Source organism: Anopheles maculipalpis, chromosome 3RL (genome assembly GCF_943734695.1).
Source record: "Anopheles maculipalpis chromosome 3RL, idAnoMacuDA_375_x, whole genome shotgun sequence".
NCBI classification, from domain to species: Eukaryota; Metazoa; Arthropoda; class Insecta; order Diptera; family Culicidae; genus Anopheles; species Anopheles maculipalpis.
In genome coordinates this window covers 46,652,717-46,679,055 of record NC_064872.1, presented here as the reverse complement: position 1 = coordinate 46,679,055, position 26,339 = coordinate 46,652,717, and the positions used below count along the sequence as shown (strand labels likewise).

The 26,339-nt window shown below is 41.2% G+C and overlaps 4 protein-coding genes across 4 annotated transcripts; 2 read left to right on the top strand and 2 right to left on the bottom strand.

The window, feature by feature from the left end:
- Positions 1-5,313: 5,313 nt before the first annotated feature.
- LOC126564736 (protein yellow) lies at positions 5,314-7,333 on the bottom strand. Its single transcript, XM_050221833.1, has 4 exons — positions 7,095-7,333; positions 6,408-6,514; positions 6,082-6,338; positions 5,314-5,991 (listed from the first exon to the last, which is right to left on the bottom strand). The coding sequence occupies exons 1-4, from the start codon at positions 7,331-7,333 to the stop codon at positions 5,314-5,316; spliced, it is 1,281 nt and encodes a 426-aa protein (XP_050077790.1).
- A 2,405-nt stretch (positions 7,334-9,738) lies between these two features.
- LOC126560686 (gamma-aminobutyric acid type B receptor subunit 1) lies at positions 9,739-13,659 on the bottom strand. Its single transcript, XM_050216643.1, has 15 exons — positions 13,642-13,659; positions 13,345-13,584; positions 13,130-13,264; positions 12,894-13,064; positions 12,467-12,683; positions 12,222-12,387; positions 11,902-12,151; positions 11,673-11,822; positions 11,463-11,605; positions 11,268-11,391; positions 11,069-11,185; positions 10,783-10,990; positions 10,179-10,435; positions 9,970-10,107; positions 9,739-9,888 (listed from the first exon to the last, which is right to left on the bottom strand). Exons 1-15 carry the CDS (start codon positions 13,657-13,659, stop codon positions 9,739-9,741), a joined length of 2,484 nt encoding a protein of 827 aa, XP_050072600.1.
- Positions 13,660-15,632: 1,973 nt separating this feature from the next.
- LOC126560685 (DNA mismatch repair protein spellchecker 1) lies at positions 15,633-18,639 on the top strand. The gene is made up of 5 exons (XM_050216642.1): positions 15,633-15,698; positions 15,769-16,299; positions 16,365-16,636; positions 16,734-18,375; positions 18,452-18,639. The coding sequence occupies exons 1-5, from the start codon at positions 15,633-15,635 to the stop codon at positions 18,632-18,634; spliced, it is 2,694 nt and encodes an 897-aa protein (XP_050072599.1). The 3' UTR covers positions 18,635-18,639.
- A 1,645-nt stretch (positions 18,640-20,284) lies between these two features.
- LOC126564944 (protein Wnt-2) lies at positions 20,285-24,036 on the top strand. Its single transcript, XM_050222072.1, has 8 exons — positions 20,285-20,346; positions 21,534-21,619; positions 22,424-22,578; positions 22,644-22,706; positions 22,805-22,944; positions 23,117-23,251; positions 23,405-23,595; positions 23,669-24,036. The coding sequence occupies exons 2-8, from the start codon at positions 21,567-21,569 to the stop codon at positions 23,985-23,987; spliced, it is 1,056 nt and encodes a 351-aa protein (XP_050078029.1). The 5' UTR covers positions 20,285-20,346; positions 21,534-21,566; the 3' UTR covers positions 23,988-24,036.
- Positions 24,037-26,339: the final 2,303 nt, after the last annotated feature.

Here is a 26,339-nt window from a genome sequence, read left to right as displayed (position 1 = left end):
ATTTGAGTTTAGCATGTGCGTTGTGTGTGTAGGAGTTTAAAGGAAAAAGGACATGAAATAATGAGCTTTTTAACCAGTTGATTGCTCCAAACTGTGAGTTTCTACTTTCTTTCGCCTTTCTGTAAAGTGAAGTTGGTTGTTGACTTTTCACTTAACGCTTCCAACACTTAAGCTGTGTGTAACTATCGATTTATAGTTGACCCTCAGTTGCGCTGTAAGTGTTATCGAACGACCCTATTCTATTGATTTTTCATCATGTTGGCCTGCTCCTTTAAAGACCACGACGTCGTGACATGGCCCGGTCAACAATAGATCTCTTCAGGAAACTCGATCCCTGGCTGCAGCTTCCCATCCATGTAGGCACCCGATCTTCGACAGGTCTCCCTTCACCAGCCAACGAACTCGCTGTGCTCTCGGACGCCTCGTGCCGAACTGGGGGTCACTGACGAATACCTTCTTGGCGGGGCATGAGTCCGGCATTCTCATAACATACCCCAGCCAACGTATCCTGCCGGTCTTCTCCACCGTCAGGAAGTCCGGTTCTCCGTATAGCTCAGCAAGATCGTGGTTCATCCTGCTCCTCCACACTCCATGCTCGAACAAACCGCCAAAGATGGTACGGAGGATGCGACGCTCAAACACGCCAAGAGCTTCTGCATCCTCCGCTCGGATGGTCCAAGACTCGTGGCCGTATAGGACCACCGGGCGAATCAGTATGCGTACGTTTTGTGCGGTCTCGAAGTCTTCTGGATCTCAGCAGAAGCACGATTCTCCTGCACAATGCGTCTCCGACGTTTCGTTGCTGACATCGTTATCCGAAGATACGACAGTCCAAGATAGCAGAACTCCTCTACCACCTCTTTCGGAGAGGTTTTCGCCGTCGACTAACACCCAGCTTCACTGCCGTCTTGCCAAAGATATCAATGTGATCCGAGAAGTCAAGAAATTGAAGAGACCAATAGAGACTCGTGCCACGGATGTCGTTGTCTAGCCCCGCGCTTCGCTATATTGAACAATAGACCGAAGATAGACCTTGAGTCAGTTACAACATACAACAGTCACAACAACAGACAACATGTTCGATATTCTCACTTTGCACTGCACCTCATTCATGGTGGCCTTTAACAGCCGGATCAACTTTCCAGGAAAGTGGTGCCGCTGCATTTTGTACCATAGCTCATTTCGATCTATGGTATCGTAGGCCGCCTTGAAGTCGATAAACAGGTGGTGCGTAGGAATTTGGCGTTCTCGGCACTTCCGGAGGATGAAGAGTGAAGATTTGGTCAGTGGTGGATTTGTCTCCAACAAACCCCACTTGGTAGCTGCCGACGAAATCTGTAGCACGGGGGGCAAGTCTGCAGAACAAAACCTGGGACAGGGTCTTAAAGGCGGCATTAAGAACTAAAATGGCACGATAGTTCGAGCATTCCCGTCTGTCGCCCTTGACTGGGACTGACTGGGTGAAAGACGCCTAACTTCCACTCCTCCGGTAATTTTTCCGGTTCCCAGATTCTCGTGATCAACTTGTGCATTTCAACGGTAAGCCTCTCCGGCCCCATCTTGATGAGCTCGGCCGCCAGTCCATCGCTACCAGCAACCTTGTTGCTTTTAAGCTGCTTGATGGCGCTGGCAATCTCATCCAGAGATGGCACTTCGTCTTTTGCACTATTGCTGTCACTGATGTTGTTGCTGTTGCTGTTGGTTTGTTCTGCTACTTGCACCAATCTCTCCTATCTCTCTGCTCCGTTCAGGTGTCCTTCGAAGTAGCACCTCCACCATTCGATCGCCTTCCGTTCGTCTGTCAGGAGATTTCCGTCTGCATCCCGGCACATCGCGGTTTTTGGGAGCAAATCCACTCCGTGCCTCTTTAAATCTCCTGTAAAACGAGCAGGCTTCCCCCTACTGAGAGAGCAGCTCTAGCAACTTTTCATTGACTTTTCGAAACGGCGCTTCTTGTCCTGGAAGAGCAGGGTTTGCTGTCTCTACAGTCTTTTGTAATTTTCCACGTTCTGACGGGTTTCATGCTGAAGCATGAGGGCGCGTGCTGCATTCTTCTCGGATAAAACACGAATGCACTCTTCGTCGAACCATTTCTTTTGCTGTCTGCGTGGTAAGTGGCCAATTTTCAGTTTGGCTGCGGTGCTGATGACTCGTTCCATTATACGCTAGTGGTCTCCGAGGGGCATTGCTGTGTTGTTGTCCTAGTGTGCTTCCCCGAGCGCTGCCGTATACCCCTCTGCCACATCAGCTTCCCTCAGCCGACCCAGATTGAGCCCAGATTGTTGACCACGGAGAGTTTCTGGCGCAGCTCTACCATTACCAGGAAATGGACCGAGTCGACTTTGCGCCTCTATACGTTTTCACGTCGATAATATCCGAGAAGTGCCTTCCATCTATTAGAACGTGGTCAATTTGCGAATAGGTTTTTAGTGGTGATCTCCAGGTGTAGCTGAACCGAGGTGCGTGCTGGAAAAAGGTGCTGCGAATGCTCTTCCAAGCACATGGAAGAGGCAAAATTGATAAGCCTGAGGCCGTTGTCGTTTGTCGGCTGGTGAACGCTGAAGCTTTCAATTGTTGGTTTATATGCCTCCTCCCGTCCGACCTGAGCATTAAGGTCTCCGATGACGATCTTCACATCCTGTTGTGGGCAGTGGTCATTCTCCCTATCCAGCTGCACAAAGAAGAGCTCCTTCTCGTCATCGGTGCTTGCAAGGCGCGGACTGTGCACATTTATGATGCTCAGAGTGAAGAACTTGCCATGTAGGCATTCGTTCGTTGACTGGCCACCATCCAATCAACCGTTGTTGCATCGCACCTAGCACCATGAACTCCGTACCGAGCTCACTCGTTTCTCCATCACTTTGGTAGATTGTGCAGTTGCTGCGGTACTGGCGTAGTATTGTACCCTTCCAGCGCACCTCCTGAAGTGCTACTATCCCGAAGCCGCGGGCCTAAACCTCATTTAATAGAATTCGGGTGATTCCATCAGATGTAAGGGATCTACAATTCCAGGTTCCGAGTCTCCAATCGTAAGTCCTTTTTCGTTGCGGGGGTCTGTTGCCCTTTCGTTGCAGTAGTTGTTTTCTAGAGGTGGCTTGCAAGGCCTCTCTCCCAACCCCCTGCCACGTTGGAGGGCCTACGCATCCTTGCTTAATGTCCCTTCGGACGCCAGGACAGAAGGGACAACCAGCCCCCGTATACCCAAGCTCAGATATTTGGAGAGATATGTTACCATTCTGTACGCCGTGGACGTATTGAGTCGGGGTAGGTTATGGAGATCTTATATTAACCTTCAGGAGGTATCGGACCATAGCCGTATCAGTGCAGTATTGCTACAAACACTGAAAACACAACTTAATTGATTAGTTATTGATCGTACATGTCTAATAGATAAAATTTTGTCAATTATAAAAAAAAATCTAAAATAAATTCCTGCTTTTAGATTTGTTTTTTGCTGTATCAGGTGGATTTAAAGCAGATTATATGAATCAGTGGAAAATGCAAATTTTGAAAATAATAGAGTTATGACGCGATGATGGAGAGCGACCTGGTGGTAGAAGCGACTGTGGCGCCGGTCTTCACAGGGCAGGACCATTTTCAGAACTGACTTCCCAACTACGTGGTATCAAGAAGTCGATGGCCCGGTCGATGGACACCTGTTAAATCGCTAAGGCAAGATGATGAAGAAGTGGTGATGGTACAGTTCTTGACAAAACTAACAAAAACTTGTTTTTGAAGGTGAAGCAAAAAATAAAAGAAAATGCTGGAACTGATGTTCAAGTAAGCTGTAAAGAGTCATAAAACACGTGCTTTAAAAATATGTGTACAATTTTACTTATACCCTGCATAATTGTGTGGCACATCCAACACCTTTGGCGCCTACAACCGAGTATCTAACGCTGTTTTTATTACCTTTTTTGTTTGCTTTGTGACCGGTGGTGTAGGCGATTATGCTTAAATATATATTGAATATATTGTTCTAGTTGATAGAATTCATACTGGTTAAATTACAAATGGGGAAGGCACATCTAAAATAAAGCTCGTCGATCAGATTAGTTCCGTTGGATGCCCGTGAAAACATTTGTATCGTCGCTTTGAAATTTGTGGCGTACAATGCATTGAAACAAATAATATGCACGAAGAATCACACACAGATGGTTAAAGTATAAACATCCATGTTAATTTTGCTCAAAACTGATACAAAAATAAAGGGAAAATAAGGTAATAAAGGACAATTTTGATTACAATAACTGTCAATCGAAGAGACAATCTAGATAAAAGAACTTTCTAACCGCAAGTCACTCACTTGATAATTCGGAATGTTGATTACAACGTGAAATAGGAAAGTTTCGGAACACGTAATGTGTTATATAAATAATTACCTTTCCGATTTTGACAATACCATAAATAACAAGAATAACAATCTAACAAAAGTGTACAGTGAAAGAACAAACCGATAATAAAATCGACAAGAATATTCAAGGAGTAGTAATCACACGCAAATGGTAGGTATTAAAGAAAACATTGGAAAAATCAACGTTTTCAATTCGTTATTTTCCTATGATAGGAGAAAGCAGAACAAAATTATGTAAAAGGGAAATAATCACAGAAATACAAACTAGAGGTCGCTACAATCGCTCAAATATGAAATATCCCAAGGAATTTTCCGCTTGTTGAGTGAACGTGCTCCGACGGTGCGCCATCTATCGAGTGTTTCGTGCATACTTCCTGGCACCATTTTTTGATCGATGATCGAATTTTATAATCGATGAACGACTAGACGAAACCAGAAAACTTTCATTTTCATTTCGAAACCTTTCAACGATGAAAGTTCTGTTGCTGCTTAATTTCATATTTGTTTGTGGAAATATTTCTACATCTGACAATACGGCATTGGACCGTCATAATCAATTGTAAATATTTCTACATCTTTGCCACACACAGATTATGACGTCATAAAGAGCATTCTCCCTTTTTTCTCATACATACACAACATATGCACGGAACCGGTGCACCCCTTTTTTGGTGATATAATGCAGAGGCATAGCTCACAGCGGGTGATCATCGAAACAAAAAAGAAAAAAAAACGAACCCAGGCATCGCATTGGTAGTGGACTGAAATAAATTTAGAGCTGACATAATTATTAGTTGTTGTTAATGTTTTTATATAGGTATCTTAAAACGGAAATTGGTGTCGGAATGTTTATTTGTGAAAAGCATCGTTTGTAGTGAAAAAAGAAAGGTTTGCTTGTTTTTTTAGCTTTTACATGTTTTGTTTTTCTTATGAAATTACGAAACAAAATAGTAGCCTGTTCACTTATCACACGGCGTTCCTTTAATGATATCTCGCGTTTCTCCTACTAGAATACGGTAGTTGTACTGATCGGCATCCAAACTTGTGAAAATAAACATAGGCAATCGATCAGAGAGTACCCACAGTGTTCCCTCGCTGTCTACTTTCAGATCGTTCGGAAACACGAGCGCATCACTGTCTGAATCAACCAGACCTTGGGTGTCAGCATTTAGCGGCATTATCGTATTCCAACAGCCGACACCGTCCTTATTAACCTGCGTGTAGAAAATAACACCCGTTTCGGAGTCATAGAATTCGGCCGAAGACTGCGAGTTTGGTCCACGATCGCCCAATAATTTGTAGTCATAGTATGCCTGGGGGCTTTGGGCGTACGATTCGTTTTTCAGCACCGTGTTTGACACCATAAACTCCTTCGTGCTAGAGAAAGCATGGAAATACACGGGCCTGGTACCGTCAAGCAGGCGTTTTCCCACAGCCATACCAAACACCCCATCCGTCCACTGGAAATTTACTCCGCCGATGTTGTAATCGCCCGCGAGTGGATCAAAATGGAAGAAGTTATGCTTCACGCGCCACGATCGATCTTCTGCTAAAGAGTACACTATCACCGCGTAGCTTCCCAGGTCGGGAATGTAAGCGTGAGCATTGTCGCAATCTCCACGCTCGGTATCAACGATCTGCAAATGAAGGTGTGGCATGCACAACAGTGAATGAAATGAGTTCATATCATCAAACTGCTCGGAGGCGTTGCGGTGGGAGTTACTTACGACATTCGCAAAGAATGAATCTTCCTTAAGCAGTGTGCTGTTGAAAAAGTGGCGTCGAATAAGCTTGTCCGTGTACAAATCAAAGAGCACAAGCGAAGGAGGCGCGTATTGAACAGCGTCCCCAAGAATATCGGCCAGTCCAGTGTCCATTACCCACAGGCGATCGCATTCGTCAGCACGGACGCGAAATGTAGAAATGATGGTTGCATTATTTTTCAAATATTTTGAACCTTCTTCATCTGATGCTCCATTGCGCTCTGAAATGAAAGAAAACCATGCTTGAGTTTAATAGAATGTACGCAACATGCAAAACAGAAAGACACTACCTGTAGGAAGTTCATTTTCGTCCCATCCTGGGTAAGGGTGCAAATCGGGACTCATTCCATCAGACACGTTAACGTATGTCAGTGATGCGGCGACGCCAGATTTCCATCTACAAGTATGCATTTTCATGAGCAGATACTATCTTCTAAAATAAGTTTTGGATAACAACTAGTTCTAGGTATGGCAGATAAAACAAAATAATTATTTTAATGCGCTACTTGTAGCGTTAATCCGGGTGCTATGTTTTTGTAAATATGACCTTGAGCAGTTAGGTCTGGCTGCGAGAAGGCACAGGACTGCCTGGCACAAGGAAGTATAATAGCAGTTGACATTTAATACTTCTTGCAGAAAACCAGTCACTAGGCTTATTTTCAAGGACAACCCCTTTCGTTTCGCAAAAGAACGGCGAAAGATAATGCAACTTAATTCGAGCCTTAGAGCCAGTAGCGCTGCACTGAATCCCGTAACGAAGTGTTGGGTTTATATTTTAAGCGAACAAAAGCAAATACAACTGCCAAATAGTATTATTTTCTTGTACTATTGTACTGAGGTCATGAGGCCTTTCTCACTCACGAGGAACTTCACTGTTCACATTGTTGTTCGCAGTTGAGACTTGTAACTTGCATTTTCATCAACACTAGCTTATGTTCTCCACCGTTGGTAAGTGAATGCACTGAACTACTGATTACCTTGGAACAGTGATAAACAGTTTATCCCGCCAGCGCTCCAGGCCCAGGGGAAGATTATTGTGGACAATATATTTTCCGGAACTCAATGCGTCCTGCTTGGCAGCCTCTGAAGGCCAGGCGAACGATACTTCGCGCCACTTGAACTTTTCCTTAAGCTTCACACAATGCACATTGGGCAGAAGCAGCAACGCCCCAACAATAGCAACAGCAAACACTAAACTATTTAAACCGTACTTCATGGCGGTGGTTATTTGTTTGTCAACCACACTAGCGACCGTTTATTCTGGCCCCCAAAAGACGAGCGCGATCACGATGCGTCCAGCCTGAAACGCGAACAATCGCCAATTGATGGCACCAGCGTGTTTGCATACGAGAAAGCCTACCTGCCTACAAACGCAGCAACCATCGGCTGGCTCTCGTAAAACCGGCCACAAATCGTGCTATATTAACGCGTACCGGTTTTGTTTCATCGCAGTGTTTTCCCCCCAGTGTTCTTCTCTTTTCGCTTTTTTCGCTCTCGCTCAACCCTGTGATCTTCATCTGCGCCAGTCATGCTCGCCGTTTGTGTACTAAAGCCGAAATCGATTCCATCCGATCCACCTAGCGCTGGGCTTAGCGAGAGTTGGAAACAAAATGTTACCATCGGAGTCGTTACCGATTGTATGCGGTATTTTCTAGGGTTAATCGAACTGTTGTCAATCGAACTTAAACGTTTAATTATTTTTGTAGTTCTTGTCCGAAGGTTTTCTCCGGTGTGGAAGGTGCACAGTGGCATAGTTCCTCTTGCATTGCATAAGATCACTTGTCTTTACGTGACGAACGATCACGATCGCGATCTTCTAAATTATAATCTGGGTAAGCGTAAGCCACCATTTTTCTTCTCCGTTTGAACGTACTTTTGGTCTTGCTCATGTTTGTTCAATCGACGGTGTAGGGTAATTGTTGTAGCACTCGGACTAATCTCCAGGGAAGGGAAAGGAAATGGGAGAATAAATTGGAGGTAGTTTAAATTCGAACATCATCTTCGGATCTTGATCTCTGCTCTAGCCGGCATTCATTTCTAGTGCTCCAAAAAGACGTACACAGCGCCGATGGTAGTGTAGAGCTTGGGGATGGTTTTTGGAACCTATTACCTAGACAGTAGCGCGAGCAAGGTAACCATCAATCAACTGCAGACAATCGTTCCTGAGTCGATGAACTTTCTTTCATCTCATGGTTACGTAAATTTTGCGTGCTTTTTTCATCAATTGTAAAATCACGGTGAATGTTCTGTACTATACCGAATGTTGTCCTAATTTCCTAAAAAAAAAAAGCCATTAGAAGAAGTGTGCTGCGGCAGAGAAAACGTTTTCGGTGCTGTGAACAATTAATGTATTGCAAATACTACCTTCAACGCTCTATATTCTAGCGCTATGGCATTCATGTATCAACGGCCCAGAACGTTTACAGTTACGTTACGATTCGTTGAACATGGACAAACAACAAAATTCTGTACAAAGCTGACAAAACTACCGGATCGGTGATGTAATGGCGATTCTGGCGCGAACCTAATGCACTCTAGTAATTCAAAAGCATGCATAGTACATCTCGTTTATACTTATAATATTTATTGCTCGTTTGTAGAAACAACTGTTCAATTAACTAAAAAGAATATGAAATGTAAGGTAAACTTAACAATAAGATACCGCAACATAAAACGAAAACTGAACGGCCACTACCACTAATTTGGTACGCCATCATTCGTTTCGCGTTGCTGATTGGTATGTAACACACATTCCATGCTACTTGTCGCATTCGCAATGCGAATTAAAATGTCAAGGACGTGAGGGACACCATGTTAATCAATTTGCTTACGTAAATCACTGGATCTTCTAAGGGACCTTAAAATTACCTTCTGTAAGAACCAACGGTAAGGGTCACTCATTTTCTTTCGACTTGTGTACATTAATCATATCTGGGCCATTTCTTACGCTTGACGCTTGTACATTAGATGTCGGAATTTTGTACTTCAACCGTCTTTTTGGTTTACCATGTGTCTAGGTCTAGGACTGCCATTTGTGGTTTCCTTGATTTAATTTATCCCTTAGGTAGATAGTCAGTCCTGCACACGAACGGCATTTAATTTTACACTTAGATTTTAAACCGGTTCTGAATGTGATTGTCCACATTTTAATCATGTACACGTTTCCGGGATTCACGAACGGACTAATGTGATGCGCGTGAACATTTAAGGGATCCACAAACCACCACATTGTTGTCTCCGTGGTCTGTCGAATGTCATTCCCAACCCCATTTTGTCATAGCCTGTGGGAATATCAAACAACATGCATCCAACATGTAGCGGCGTTCGGAGAAGTAAATGAAAACGCTTTTTGTGGTTGTTGTTTTGATAAAATATACACTTTTCGGAGTTTTACTTTCGTTACGCATCATGTATCTCCTACATAGCAGAAAATTGATTTCAGTAGTTCATATTACATTTCCTACGATCTAAGCAATTGCTGCAAGGACTTAATTTCCCTATACGATACATTTCGTTCCCTAATATGCATTTGTTTTACTTTAAATTTATATTAATCCATTTGTTTCAATTGTTCAACATCAACGATTTCGCTTTCTTGGTGGTACTGCTGCATTATTAGCATTACTTTTGAGCTAGAGCGGTTGAAGATGATCGATTGAACTGCACGCCACCAACAGTGTTACCGTTTAAGGGTTCATTAAAGGGTTGAGCAGTAGTTTTCGTTTCCCGTTCCGTGAGTCGTTGTTTTAGCAATCGTATTTTATCCTCTTTCTAGAAATCCACAATACATTCAGTTAGCCACAGTGCAGTTGCGAGGATCGTTTTGTGTAACCAATGTACGATTTAACTTACTTGAGCGATTAGTTTTTGCAGATCATCATTTTCAGAAATCAATTTTTGATAGCGTTCCTCGTCCTCCTTAGAAATTCCGGTATCGTTGCTGAACTTAGATTCGACTTTATCCTTAGGATGGCGAAGGACCTCTATTACCTGCAGCGTTTAATAAACGATAAAGCTCTCATTTAATGATGTGCTACGACGTGCTTGTTGCCCTAACTTACCTTCGGCACGAATATTAATAGCATACTTAGAAAACAACAAAAGATGACCGCCAGCGCAACAAACGCAAAGGACGCATCTTGTTGCGACGCTATCACCATAGCAACGGGAGCAGTGATGAGGCATAGGACGACAACATTGTAAATACTCATTCCAACGTAGCGGGAGTCGTTGATTTGCTTCACTTTGATGGAGCGTGTCTCGTACGCCAAGAAAAGTCCAAACACTAATATCAATCCCTTGAAGCCGTAGATTACTCCTACAAGGAAGAATGTGAAGATATTTGAAAGATAAGTTAATTAGAAGCTTGCCTTAGTTATAAACCGAAAAAAAAAACAGCTATCAAAACGTAAACATATGATTAACTGTATGGGTAAATGTTACCTCTTACTAGGCAAAATATGAATATGAAAAGGTCTAACGAATGGAATAATATTCAAAAGATGCTATGAAATAAGTAAAACCTTTTTTTTAGCTAATATGGTGGGTGCTGTACCACTTTCGTGTGAAGACGTATAAACCGCACAATTTAGTGTACCCTGTTGTTTTAAGTTCAACCAAAAAATCTGGTAATTGTTATTCATGTTTAATAATTTCTTCTTGTACCTAACCAAACGGAATTGTTGTGGCTTTCGCAGTGCTCCAATTCTGGTCGTATTTTTACATCATCGTTAGACGATATCGGATCCTCTAATGGAAATGTTTCAAGTCTTCGTTGTAGCGGATCCTGCATTTGCCACGTGAGCAGTATTACTAAGTCAATCGTCAAAAGACCAGATACCATTGTGTACAACTTCCAGGGTTCCACTTTTTTCTGTAGATTAAAAAGTGTTAAATGAGAGGGGAGGGTAAATCGTATGCGCACAGTAAAACATATGTAACGCCTACACACCTTGGGATCCGTTTTAGTTTTCGTTGTAAAGCGATGCACACGCCATACTTTGCTAAACATGGCTCCATAGGCTAAGGTAAAACCAGTTGAAAGAATCCAAGCCCTTGCCTGACATACCTGTTGGCGAAGAAAAAATGGTAATGGTTATGAATATCACATCATGGCTTTGCGTCACTTAATCAGTGAATCTGAAGCATACTTTTGGATAGTTGTCGGCTGTTATGAACTGTCCATCAATACCCAGCAAAATCACGGACACGAGACATATGATAACTCCAAAAAGCATGATGGTGTTGCAAACGGGATGTGACGACTGAATAACCCTGAAAGTTGAAGCGAATTTGTGAATTTGTTCGTTTTTTTTCTATACTCACGATTGAATGTTCAATATTACCTTCGATGTCTATGCCAAATGTTAAATATGATGAGCGTTATTGCTACTAATATGCCAAAACTCGATATTGTGCTCATACAGATAAACAGCGGCAAGGAAACGGTTCTCAAAACTCTTCTCACGATCGTACGATCTTGGGGGACCTACAAAGCAAAAAGACGTTAGCAATAAGGATCGTAAGCGAGCGATTGTTTAAGCGCTCTAACTAACCTTCTCTCCATCCCACTTCTCCTTGTTGAACCAAGTGAGATTATCGGCCTGTGTGTCGTAGTATCCCAACTTATAGTACTGTCCATCAATCATTTGTTCAATCTGAGTTAATGCGATACGATCGCCCTGCGAGCTGAAAGCAACTACGCCCTGTTGAAAAGTAGAAATTTTGTTGTAAATGTTATCTGGCGAGCATATACTTATTACAATATCTGTAGCATTTGTTTACCGATACACCCAGAAATTGGGTCGAGTTCATGGCGGCATAAATAGCGTTCGCTATTTCCTTGTCCGTGTAGGTAAAGTCTTTTAGATTTTTGCCCGAGTTTTGTTCCGTTAGTCTCTGCATCGTCTTATTAAATGCTAACGCCACACTCCAGACTGCATCGTAGGCGAGTGGAGCTTCTTGGTATCCTTCTGGATAGCGGTTGTGAGTAATATCGTATCCCTCGTCCATCAAGGCAGCATTCAATCGTTTCCTGAAACACCCCAAAAAAAAAACGATAAAATTATAATTTGTTTCGCGATTTATGCACATTGTCATTTTACCGAAAATCCTCCGATGACATCCCTGATATCGTTTTCTGATTGTTCTGATTCCACATTAGCGCCTCAGTTGTTAGGTGGCCTTCAGCAGCCATCTTCATTTGTTCTTTTGTGCATGAAATATTTTCGTTCTTCAAGTTCACTTCGTACCAATTATCCTCGTACCATCCTAAGAGAGGAGAATACTCGGTTCACGATGATGATACCAGCAACAGATTGCAGACATTCAAACATTAACGGAAACTCACCGATGAAGAACCACACATAAGCCCTTCCGTAAAGTTGCTGTTTGTACATCTCACATAGTACACGGCGTGCTGCCACCACATAAAACAGTCCCACTATGATGCGAGCGTCCTGCCGTCGTAAATTTCGCACTGCATCCGTAGGATCGGATAGAAATGATTGTCTTGTCACTATTTCGATGCCCGCATCTTTACATCTTGTTTCTAAATCCTCTACTGTCTGTAGAAAAAATAAATGATAAAAAAGCTCATATCAGATGCTCTCCTTACAGGTGGACCCCACTTTGCTATTTCTCCCAGATGAAATCCGGTATTAGTACTATCAGTAGATGTGAGTACTTGTAAGAACTAATGTTCCAAGATAGTACGTCAGTGATAAGTGATATTGCAGGTGAATATATTTTCAGTTTGTAAAACACTATTCACATACCGATATAAAAACTTCCTCTGCCTGTTGCAGGATTGCAACCCTTGACCAGCCAAACTTTTGCATCAGCTTAATCCTCGTAGGATTATGTACGGTGGCAGACGGATGTGTTCTGAACAGAGTGGGAAAACGACTGCGATCGGATAGAGCTGGACTAGAAGCTCCGTAGCATAGCTTAAATATACCAGCAACAGGTATAAATTAGTGTCCGGTATTACAGCAATAACGGAATTATTTACCACAACTAAATTCCACATTTTTGCAGCTTCTGCCACCGTCGTACATACTGTACTACATCCTGCTAATAGCATCAGCTTTTGTGGTGAATTGTACAATAAATTATACATAACGCTTGCTCCAAGACCCGGTTCACACTACACATAAAAAAAAAACAAGAGAATAGCAAAAGTTAAACAACACTAACATTAAACATTTGACATGGATATGGATTTACCTCGCTATCATTACTGTGGAGAGTAAGATTAAATCCTGGTAACAGGTCCTGATTTTCATTCACATCCTGAAGTGCAAGCTTTGCGGCTGGCATGCACGCTTGTCCACCCTGCCAACCTCCCTTTCCTGCTATGGGAAAGATTCCACCAATATGCAGTTGGTTTGCGCCATTCACGCTGCCAATAAATAGGACTGTTAGCGCCAGGTAGAACACTGTTTGGTATTGCAGGAAGCAGGCCAACTGCAAAGTATAATAATAAATGATTTTACTTTTATTTTAACGCTGTACAAAATTTACTGCTTTTATGTACAACATTACTTACACCGTTATAAATTTCGCTAAACCATCCTAAGTGAGGCTTTATAGTGTTGTTTTTCATTTTAAAAATTTTACTAACTGTGGTGCTAAGTGACGGTAGACTATGATTTTAAATGATATGGCGAATGAATTTAATACCAATTTGTACCTGAAAAGTAAAATTTAAATTATATACTTATTCAAGCCTATTCGGGATTTGATAGCATGTATCGTGTTTTTTTGAAAGAAATCAAGTAACAAAATACTTTTTTTTTTTGTTGGTTTCACCAGCTCAATTTGCACTTCTGTTCTGTTCATGTTCTATACTGCTCTACCATGTGTAGAATGTACATAACACTTATCGCAGGCAGTGATGTAATTATTCAATCTGCATAATCAGATACTTCACCTCCAGATACATGGAAGATATATTCTCAAGTCTTACTTTTTTATTTTAATTTCGTAATCACGACCAGGCCGTATTCCAAAGTCTTACTTTTGCGTATAGGATAAATATGATCAATCCAAGGTGATAATGTTACAAAAGTCTCAGGTTTAGTTAAAGTTAAACTTGTTTATGACAGCTGCAAATCAGCACCGACAATCTGTTGAATCGCTTGTACTTAAAATTTTTTTGTAGTGATTGTACTACAGAGCGTAGCCTCTACGATAGCTTTCAATTCATTTTACATAACCCTTCCATGGAAAATATGTTTCAAGAAACACTTTACTTTGACAGAACTGTTTGTATTTTCGATGGTTCCTCATCATTCACAACAAACGTTAAATGAGCATTTATCTATCTTGTGTTTGTAATGTGAATTTGCATTACAATGTTTCCGTATCAATGGTAATTTCCATTAGGTACACGCCTTTCAATACACTTTGGAAAATAAAACCGTACGCCATACACTTGTTAACATGATTGTCTTTACATACAACAGTAGGAGCAGCAACTTTTTGTATGAACAATATGTTTCAATATGGGCGGCCCCCCAACATTTCTCACTTTTGTACGCTGTTCACCAAAAACCTAGAACTCAACCAAAAATATACCTTGGGTAAAAGCTTCACAAATATCCTTATGGCTTTTTTACAAGCAGAACACTCTTGGAGAATGTTTCTGGACGATTTTTTATGTCATATTGTTACGCATGCGCTGTTGATCCCCTTGTATCTGTATGCGTAATTGCAAAAGTTTTTTAGAATCTAATCGAAAATCATACTAACGTTCTAGTATTGTTGGACAAACAGTTCGTTATATGAATGTTAGTTGATTTTAATAAATTTTGAGCGTGTGCCAACACTGTACAAACTTTAAATTAAAATTTGGGAAATCTGTCCCTTAAAATGGTCCATTATCTGTTCTATTACCCGATGTTCTATTTCGATGGTTCCTACTTTTTTCGCAAGATAATCGCGCTTCAACATATGTTTTATAATGTTTTTGGCGTTTGTTTTCTACCTTCTACCTACTGCTTAAGCCCTTTCCAATTCTTGTCGTGATTATTTGTTTTTTTTTGTCTTATACCGGGCATGCTCGGTTAAGCTAACAATATATTAAGCTTTTAATTATAATTTCAATGCAAAACTTTAACAATAAAAAAGCGTTATGCGTGCAGTGTAATTTTACCACACTGCCGGACACATACTCAAACTATATTCAAAATCATTATGCACCTGAGCCTATTTCGTAACTATAATTCGATGTTTTAGATTATGCCCCATGCTTTCAGCTCTGTAAACTTTTGAACTAAGCAGCATAACCTACGAACGGTACTGTCAAGCTCACACATAAACAAAACGTTCGCGCGTTTTCCGCAATCCTGGCAAGCATCAAGGAACGCAAAGCTTTCGTTTCTAGTTTCGTTCTAGCTTCATTGCAAAAATAGTGATTTCCAAGTGTAGAACCATGTCGAATTTGAAGCCTTTACAGTGTCTAAATTTAGGTTTGTAATTTAACGCTGTTATAATAGTACATTTGTTTAACAATGTGTTTCGTTGCAGACAAACCACAGCAGCGGGCATTCATCGAATTCTTCAAATCATTGCAAGAAGTATGTGAACCGCTTCGTAGTTTAATTGTACTGTACCGATTAATGATGCGTCTCTTGTAACCACTTACAGAAACCAGCTACAACAGTGCGAATATTTGACCGGTCGGATTATTACAGCTGCCATGGTGAAGATGCAACCTTTGTTGCAAAGCTAGTTTTCAAGTCTACGAACGTGATAAAAATAATGGAGATTGATGATCACCAGCTACCATATCTTTCGCTAAGTAAAAATAATTTCGAAGGGCTCATACGAGAGCTGCTGCTTGTGCGCAACTATCGTGTAGAGGTATATACAAAACCATCGAAAAAGAAACTTGAGAACGAGTGGGTAGTCCAGTACAAAGGTTCTCCAGGGAATCTGGCTCACTTCGAAGATGTCTTGTTCAATAACAACAACGAAATGGTCAACGGATCAGCACTGATTGCTGTACAAGTTCGCCAAGAGTTGAAGCAACGAATGATTGGATTAGGATTCGTGGACGTGAATGAAAGGCGGATGGGTGTGATTGAATTCGTCGACGATGATTTCTACACTGAGCTGGAGGCTCTAGTAGTGCTGCTGAGTCCCAAAGAGTGTCTGCTTTCCATCGTTGCGGGAGAGGTAAAAGAATTTACAAGCCATGAGATCGAACCTTAGTTGAATTGTTTTCTTTTCTCACTCTATAGCATGAACGCATCGAACAAATAATGAAAAGAAATAATGTAATCATCACACCTCGAAAGGCGAAGGAATTTATGATGGGTAAAGTTGAAATCATAGAGAGTTTGAACAAATTGCTTCGCTTCCGAGAAGGACAGCAACATAATGCAAACACCATTCCGGAGGTGTCAAAGGCTGTGGCGATCAGTGCGCTTGCTGTGGCTGTAAATTATCTTGAACTTACCAGTGAAATTGCAAATCACGGACAATTTCAGCTGAGTTCGCTTGATTCTAACCGGTAAGATAACTGCAACAATACGGCCACAATTTCATCTAGTTGTGCATTACTGAAGAAAGTAATGATGTATTTTCTACCACCTAACCATTTACTATAGCTTCGTTCACCTGGATGCGGCAGCAGTATCTGCTCTAAATCTGTTTCCCAAACCTGGCACATCAATTAAATCAAGCACATACTGCTGGCAAAGTGTGCTTGGAGTGCTTGATCGGTGTCGTACGCCGCAAGGCCATCGTTTGATGGCACAGTGGATCAAACAACCACTGCGGGATTATGAACTGATTAAAGATCGTCACGACATTGTCGAGTATTTTGTCAATAATGCGATGGTGCGCACGGAACTCCATGACAATCACCTGAAGAAGTTGCCCGACATAATGTTCGTGCTGAAGCGGCTGTTGCGTCGAAAAGCTTCACTGCATGATATTTTCCGTTTGTACCAGGTGATACTACGTATCCCTAGGATGCTCCAAATGCTGGATATGAATAATACAGGGAACGTAGCCATGCTCAATAACATATATAACCCGATCAAGGACAGCTTAGCTGATCTGAAGTTGTTCAAAGCAATGGTTGAACAAATTATAGACTTGGAAGCGGTCGAGCAAGGTGAATATCTCGTGAAATCTGATTTCGACAGTCAACTGCAGGAACGCCAACGAGAAATGGATGAAATCCATTCGAAAATGAAACGCCATCTTGCCTCGGTGGCAAAGGATATCGGGTTGGAGGCTGGCTCGTCTATCAAGTTGGAATCTGTGAGCCAGCATGGATATCATTTCCGGATCACGCTCAAAGATGAAACGCTGATACGGAAGAACAATTCTTATCGCATTTTGGATGCCATCAAGGGAGGTGTACGGTTTACAACCACTAAGCTGCATGACTACAGCGAATCGTTTGCCACAGTGAAAAGTGCTTATGAAGAACAACAGCAAACAATAGTTGCAGAGGTGATACGTGTGGCCATCGGTTACATAGAACCTTGGGCGATGCTCAATAACCAGATAGCGCAGCTGGATTGCTTGGTAAGCTTTGCTGTCAGTGCTTCTACTGCACCAATCTCCTATGTGCGACCTAAAATGCAAAAGGATGGGCCAAGTGTGTTGAAACTTTCCCAAGTTCGACACCCTTGCCTGGAACTTCAGCCAGATGTAAATTTTATTGCCAATGATGCTCTGTTCGATGGCGAAGATGTATCCATGTACATTATCACTGGGCCTAATATGGGTGGTAAAAGCACCTACATAAGATCGGTTGGTGTGGCAGTATTGATGGCGCACGTCGGTGCATTTGTAGCGTGCGAAAGTGCAGAAATGTCCATCGTGGATTGCATCTTGGGCCGTGTCGGCGCGGATGATAATTTTACGAAAGGGCTTAGCACATTTATGGTGGAAATGACCGAAACTGCCGGAATCATACGTAAAGCATCAGAAAAATCTCTTGTTATCATTGACGAGCTCGGGCGCGGAACATCAACGTATGAGGGCTGCGGCATCGCATGGTCTATTGCAGAGTGGTTAGCGAAAGAAAGCAAATGTTTCACCCTCTTTGCCACACACTTCCAAGAAATAACTGATCTTGCCACCTACGTACCGAATGTTAAAAACTGTCACATGGAAGCTATCGTCGACGGAGAGCGAATGACATTATTGTACCAGGTTAAGCCAGGTGTGATGGAGAAAAGCTTCGGAATACAGGTCGCCAAATTGGCCAACTTTCCTCCCGGTGTCATTGAGGTCAGTAATAATAACTAATTACTAATTTCATAAATCTTTTGCACTCATTGTCTCGTTTTCCATGATTTATTTACAGCTTGCTCAAAAATTTTACAACGAATGCGAAGACCATCGAGGATCACTTAGGGATAAAAACGATGCTGATGGGTTGAAGGTGCTACAATCCTGCTTTGATCAGATCGACAACTTTGATTGTGACGGTGAAACTTTTTCTTTGTCTTCGGATGCTTTGCAAAGTCTGCGATCTTTGTTGAATTAAATATATGTAATATTACTTGATGTTGAATGGCGTGTATGCTCGATATGAATAAAAATAAACGAATAATTGAAAACCAGACATAGACAGTGTAAATAATTGTCATGTCATTACATAAAAAAAACACGACGCAATGCATGAATAAATTTAGCATTTTATCAAATTTAGTCGAAGTAATTTTACATCGCTGCTTTATGGTGTAGCTAATGGAGGTTTTTGGTGAGATGGTTAAAGGATGTGAAGGAAGTTAGGTATGCAATTAAAAGACAATTAAATATGCTATTTGGCTAGATGGTGTATCACACCTTTTAAGTTATACAAAAACAAAGAAATATGTGCAGATGTGATCAATCTCTTGGATGGATAAAACCATGCATACAAACGGCACAGGGAGCGGTCAAGTAGTAAATGAAAGAGAGACTAGCATGTAGATTTTGACATACAAACATCACATGATTAGTAAGAAGAGATGGATCCACCACAAATTTTTCGATACCGAAAATTTACTCATGAACTGCTAATTTTTGTAGTTAGTTTAAATGTTATTAGTTGCATCCATCGTACCTCCCAGATAAAAACCATAAGTGCGTCTAGTTTCTCTGGTTACAGCTTAAACAGAGTAAGAAGAAAGTTGTTTTATTTAGTGACAATGGCCTGGTTGTGCTGCTAAAACAAAAACAATTATGTTTCGATAATCATGATAAGGAACGAAAACAATTTCATGTTCTAAAATATGGACATGTCGCAAAACCGTGCCGTGCCGTTCTTTGTGATTAAAACAATCCATAAGTTAAGGTAGTTTGGGATATTGTATCAATCATGAGTAGTGTGATTAGTAATGTAAGAGCGGCGCCGGTCTTTACACGGCAGGACCGGGGTTCAACTCTCATGCAGAGGCCGTTCGTCCGTAGTGAGGACTGACTATTTAACTACGTGGTATCAACAAATCTAGAAAGTATTTCGATGGACGATGACGATGGTGGCCTGGTAGGTCGTTAAGTAAAGAGGCAGAAGTTATTTAAGATGGCAATTCTTAGGATTGCCATATTAAATAACTGTTGGGACGATCCGGTAAATAAAAACAGATTGAATCCATCCGGACATCTCATATTGAGAAAATATTTCATGAAAAGGAAAATTAAAAAATACATAAAAATATCCTATAATTACTCGTCGTTTTAGATGAAACATTAGTAGGAGATGCAGTAATTAGAGTTTTTTTTACAATTAATTATTTGTAAAAAAAAATACATATCTCATTAGTCTAGGTTAACAAGAAACATAAGTGAGAGTTTAATTTATTACCTCCAAATGATTTTACAACACATCATCATGCATTCGGTCAGCCTTTTGGGTGGATCGAAATATCTTAATTTTTATCCCGGTCCAACACAACAGTACTGGCGCGTCTCACGATACCGCTCCACGTTTCTTCGATGATTTGCTATGTTCAATTCTCTGTGCCTTCTGCGCTAATGCTTGCGCGTGCATAGAGAGAGCTGAATCAGTCGCAGAACAAGTTTTTTCTTTGCCTTCGGAAATCCTACGAACGAACAAGATTCATCTTTACGCTAAAGCAGGCACTCATTGGTTGGCTTTCGTCGCTATCGTCATTGCAGCGATCATCGGCAAAGTTTTCGTCGTTTTCAGTCATTCGGCGTACGCGAAGCCGTCCGGAGCAGCAATTTCGAAAACGTATGAAGCAGATAACCGATGTGTATGGGACACAAGTGTTAAAAAATAGAGAGAATAAAACATAATAAGTCGTATTAAAGCAAGTTATTGGATGGGTGTGATCGATACAATAGGAACAACTTTAATACAAATAGGTTGTTGTGCTAAAAATATGTCAAGCCATTTGTAAACGTGCATATGTGTATAATTTGGTACGTTTTCTTTGTGGGAATGTTAGATGCTGCGAATAAAGGCGAACACGGTGGGTTGTATGGCAATCTTTTGCAACCAGTCTGCTTTACAACAGTGTCGTGCAGTAGTGGTGAGCCAAGTGTTAGTGTAATGTTACTGGTCAATCGCTGTGAACCCTCGCTATATTAGCTCCACGTACGAGATATTGTTCCAAGTTCCAGTTTCTTTTGTTTTTTTTTTATTAAATCTGAAGAGCTTGTTTTCGTCGCCCGAAACATTACTAATATCATGATGAAAGTGACCATCAAATAACACCGTTGATGCAAGTGATATTTGTGAACAAGTGAGCAGATCTTTTAGAATACAACGATCAATTTGCAAGTGTTGTAGTTGTTTGCAAGATGTGCAGGTTAAGCTTGAAATCGTTCGTCAGCAGACAGAAGTTGGCTTTAGGTGATGAAAACAAGCTAATTAACAGCGGGAACTGAAAACCGACGAATTGGTTGTAAACGATGAGTTACCGGCATACGGCTGTATAGTATACAAATATTTCAATGCCATGTGGAGGGCTACGACTGTTGCTAATCAATCTTTTTCTTTTGCTTCCTGATCCCAAAAAAGGGTTCGTCGCTTTGACTAGCTGCTGGTGCAGTCTATAGTTGTGTGCGTGAGTCCGTGTGTGTTAATTCGTTTGCTATTTGGCAATTATCGGCAAACAGTATGGTGAATAACTTGGTCTAATACGTGATATTACTTTGTGTGTAATATGTGCAGCGCATACATAAGTAGCATGGTTGCTAACTTTTGTTTTGCTATAACAGTGCGGTGATCTTGTTGTGCTATCTCAGTGCTTGGCTGGTGACTGGTAAATGTGTTATATAAAATATGTTATCGCAGTGATGTGAAGGTGCTATAAATGATTGAGTGAAATTTTTTAGTTCCTTATACTAAAGCGGTGCCAATGAAGCTTGTGAAGTAGGATTTGAACATCGTTAAACTGTAAAGATCGCTGTTCTTCTGCCTTACTTTTAGCAAGGCCATAAAATGTTATTACAAACAATAGGATAAAATGAGAAACGTTGCAGCGGCGCTGTTTGTTATTCTCACCATCTTCAAATTAAGGTAAGTTAATCTTTGTATAAAGTTAATGCATAGTTAAGCTATGATTTGGTACAGCCTTTTCGGTTTGTTCATCACTAGCTACGGAACAAGAGACCGATAAATACAGCCTGTACATTAACCTGATCGCAGGATTGAGTTCTGTGTGATGATACGCGACATTTCTGTGAGCGAAATTTTGCAGAGCATAAGACTCCATTTTCGATCATTTTCTTACTACATTACTATCTTCTTGTGGACATAATCGGTGATCGATATAATACGACTTGAAAAAAAAAATGTTTTCGTTATTAATTAATCAGCTATCGTTCAAGCGCTTTCAGGTGCGAGAGAAACTCACGCTTGGTTAAGTCGCGTTTACTAAACGATAGGCCAATACGAAAGAAGATACGTAGCTGGGAGCATCTTAGTATGAATAAGAGACTTCATTTCTGTTTTTCAAAACCTCCCTAGTGAAGTACACACTACCACCGCATTATTGACTATAAATATTGGCATCACTGTCGGAATATGGCCATGCCGCAGCGATGAAGCCGACTTTATCCGATACACATGCATCAGAACGGAACAGGAATAAACAATCGTTGTGTCCCTTGATAGTAAGCGAGGCTCTTGCCATCTTAAAGTGTCTTCAACACTCTATAGCGTTAACTTTGACCAAAATTAATAAAAAAACATTAAGAAGATAAAATGTAAACTGTTTGGAATATGTGTCAACCCATTCGTAACCTCGATGTAACTTGCGCTTTGAACCACATTAAAATACATTAAACATAATTTGATCACTACGTATGTTTGTTTGTACAGGGCTGCTAAATGTTTCGTGTCGTCGGTGCTTTGCTCGCGTATACCAGGACTCACACAAACCCAGCGTCAAATATGCACAGAATCCTCCGATGCTGTTGTATCTTTAGCATCGGGTCAATTGTTAGGGGCAAATGAATGTCAAAAACAGTTTTACGGTAAGGATTTTCTTAATAATACACTGTTCAACTATTTTCACTGTTTATACATTGCTCATTGTCAGGTCATCGATGGAACTGCACTCACGTATGGAATAATGATATGCTCGGACAGATAATAGTGATAGGTAAGCCATGAATTTTGTTCAATTTGTTGTGAAATAAAAAAAACTAAATAATAAAACTAATTGCTTAAATGTAAAATTTGCTTTCTTTTACCTGCTAGGTTCAAAAGAGGCTGCATACACTTATGGTATAACAAGCGCTGGGGCAGTATACTCCATAACTGCAGCATGCGCTAAAGGAAACATAACAACGTGTGGTTGTGACACGAAGCAAAAAAGTTTTTCTTCCAGCGAGTCTGAAGTGAGTGCAACTCGCAGTTTACCTCTTTTTACGTTTTTTTTATGTTAAATTTAAATAATAAAGCAATCACAATCATATTTTTCATTATTCCATCTTATTTATCGTTGCTCATAGATTTTATCACTCTTATTTTGTATTTTCTCCCTTTCATGTTTACATATTCTTTTAGTAGAACTGGAAATGGGGAGGTTGTTCCGTGGACATTGGCTATGGTATGCGGTTTGCAAAAAAGTTTCTCGATGCCCGTGAAATAGAAAACGATAATCGCAGTCTCATGAACCTGCACAACAACCGTGTCGGAAGAAAGGTAAACAGCATCTTGCAATGGTTCGATTATGCACATTACATTTCATGTCCATATGCCAGTGCATTTTGGATTAGTGTGAACCAGTGTGAAACAGGTGTGAGCAAGGGCTGTAATATTTTCCAATTTGCTTTTGTTTTCTTCTTTTTTTTTAAGATAGTGAAGCTTCTTTTACGAACTGAATGCAAATGCCACGGCGTAAGTGGATCCTGTGCCATGAAAACATGCTGGAAAAGTCTGCCTTCCTTTCATGTTGTTGGTAGCACTATGATGAAAAAATATCGTAAAGCCAAGTTAGTACACGGAATCAACCTACGCAATAATCAACTTCAACTCGTGCTGAAACGGTAAGCAGTTGCTTTTCCACCCGCCGGAACTGTGCTCATAGTATGTCCTCTTATGTTCGCATATCTTTGACAGGAAGGGCAACAAACTGCAACAAAACAGTGGAAAAATTCTGAATGATAATCAAATTCCAAAGAGAACGGAATTAGTCTATCTGGAGCCATCGCCAAATTATTGTGAGCGTAATATCAGTATCGGTGTTCTGGGCACAACAGACAGAAATTGCAACCGTACTTCCACTTCCATGGATCGCTGTGACCTACTGTGCTGTGGTCGAGGCTATAATACGCATCAGATCGACCGGACATGGCAGTGCAACTGTAAATTCAAATGGTGTTGCACTGTTACGTGCGATGTTTGCTCCGAGCGAAAGGAAGAGTACACTTGTAAATAATTTAGTATTAGCAAAGATGAAATAAAATTACAGTTTTCCAATACTGAAATCCCATACCTATGTGTACAGAAATCCGAAAACATGGAGAAGTAAAAAGAGTCTGTAATTTTAGCGATTTTTTTAAATTAATTAATTGTGCAAATTGCACAATTTGTACCATAGACTGGTACTTTCAGATATTATAGCTTTTTTTGTGGTTTATTTATAGAGCATTTTAGTCCTTGAGGCTACATTTGCCTCTTTACTGTATATAGTGAGTAAAGTAAAAGTGGTTAATACTAAGTGGCTATTATTAAAACTATAGCCATAAACGATTATGGCTAGTTAAAATTATTAAAACTTTTGCTCAAATTTCTCTATATAAATTGCTGATGCGTAAAAATTTAATAAGAAGATCCTGATGCAGTTTGTCGGCTGATAGGATTGCCACGTAAACGGTGGGTCGTGTATCCATGTATCCGGTGAGGGTGTGGCGAATAGTGATGTAAACGCCACAGAAGCTGAAGAGTGGAGGGCTGGATTTGTTAAAGATAAAATGTTTTTTTTTTTATAAGGCCAAATGAAGGTCATACCCTTCGAAGTAATCCCCACTCTTCGAAGCAGGTGGAAAACGCGGATGCTGGGATGTCCTTTAGTTCCACCGTCGCTGCGGCTTCTATCTCCTCGATAGTTTCAAAATGGTGTCCCCAAAGCGGCCGTTTTAGCTTGTTGAATAGCCAGCAAATACGGCGTTTGTGGAACAATATGAAAGCCAGGTGTGGCAAAAAACTCCCTCAAAATGATGGTCGTAAGGGAGGGCGCATTATCGTTGTGCAAAAACCAGCTGTTGTTTTTCCACAAATCCAGCCGCTTTCGCCGGATGGAGGTCTGCAATCGCCGCATTACGCTTAGATACTTCTTTTTGTCCACCATTTGGCCCTTCGGAAGGATTTTTTTGTGAACCACCCCACACGTTTTGAATCAAACGATACCGTCAACATCACCTTAATTTTCGACCAGCTTTGGCGCGACTTCTTGGGCTTCGGCTCGTTCGGGGAACGGTACTCGCTGGACTGGTCCGTTGTTTCCGGTTCATATGCGTAAATCCACGTTTCGTCGCCAGTTATAATCAATTTCAGCATTCCAGCGTAGACTGCCAGCATCGTTTTGCAGCCCGGGTTCCAGCATTTCGGCACCAGGCGAGACTTCACCCGCTTCAACCCCAAGACATCTTTCAGGATGGAGTTGACCGAGGCTTTGGAAATCCCAACACTTTCCGAAAGGTCTCGTATCATCAACCGACGATTGTTGACCGCCAAATCCTTGATTTGGACGACGTGGGCTTCGTCGGTCGAGGTTGATAATCTCCCCGGACGGTCCTCGTCTTCGACCTTCTCACGGCCATTCTTGAAATCACTGTACTATTTGTACACATTTTTCTTCGACATAGATTCTTCCCCAAAGGCTTTTTGTAACATCCACAATGTTTCCGCAGCGTTTATTTCATTGCGCAAACAACATTTGATACATGCGCGCTGCTCCACAAACTTGGACATGATCAATATGGACAAAAACATTTAACGCAGCTCCGAAAACAAATTGTCACTCCTAGCCGGGTTGATGTGATTTGAAACGTGGCAGAACTGTCAAAAACACACATATTGACAAACGAAAAATAAAAACAAGGGGTTTCTTTTGGTGCGTGAAATTTGACATACAAAGTCTCCTTACTTTTCGAACACAGTAGTAGGAGCGTGTATGTCAAGCGTGTATGTCCTATCCGAAGGCGGAATAGGACTCGTTGATGGTGACTAAATTCGATAACTTCCCATGAAGCGGTGTTGTGCTTGATGGGGCGGAGTTTCTTGCTGAGTTCTGTGGTTGTGTCAGGAGGAACACCTCCAGTGTTGGAAGGTTATGGTGTTGATAAAGCGGATCGACGCGGATTCTGCTGGACGAAGTCGACCTCTGTTGGCGGTCAGCTTTCTCGTTGCCGTTGATTCCGGAATGACCAGGAATCCAGAACACTGGCACTGTCGGTGAAAATTAAATTCGGTTGGATGGTCTGTAGTCCTTCGACGGCGGCTAGTATGATGGCTATTGCTTCAGAAGAGAAGATGGAAATATGATTAAGAAGTTTTTATGGCACTAGGAGTCCTGTTGAACGGAGCCTGCAAAGATATGGCGGAAATTTTTATATTTAGTCTGTATTAAGTGGGTAAAGCTACTAACGACCAGTTCCCCGGAGAGAGCGTTCAAGGTAACAGTCTATTTATTTCCAGGATCCAAGCTGCAGCTGCGACAAATCGGTTGGTGATTACGTGCTGCATAGAAAGGAGTCCGCTTTCGCATAGGTATTAGGACATTTGAATA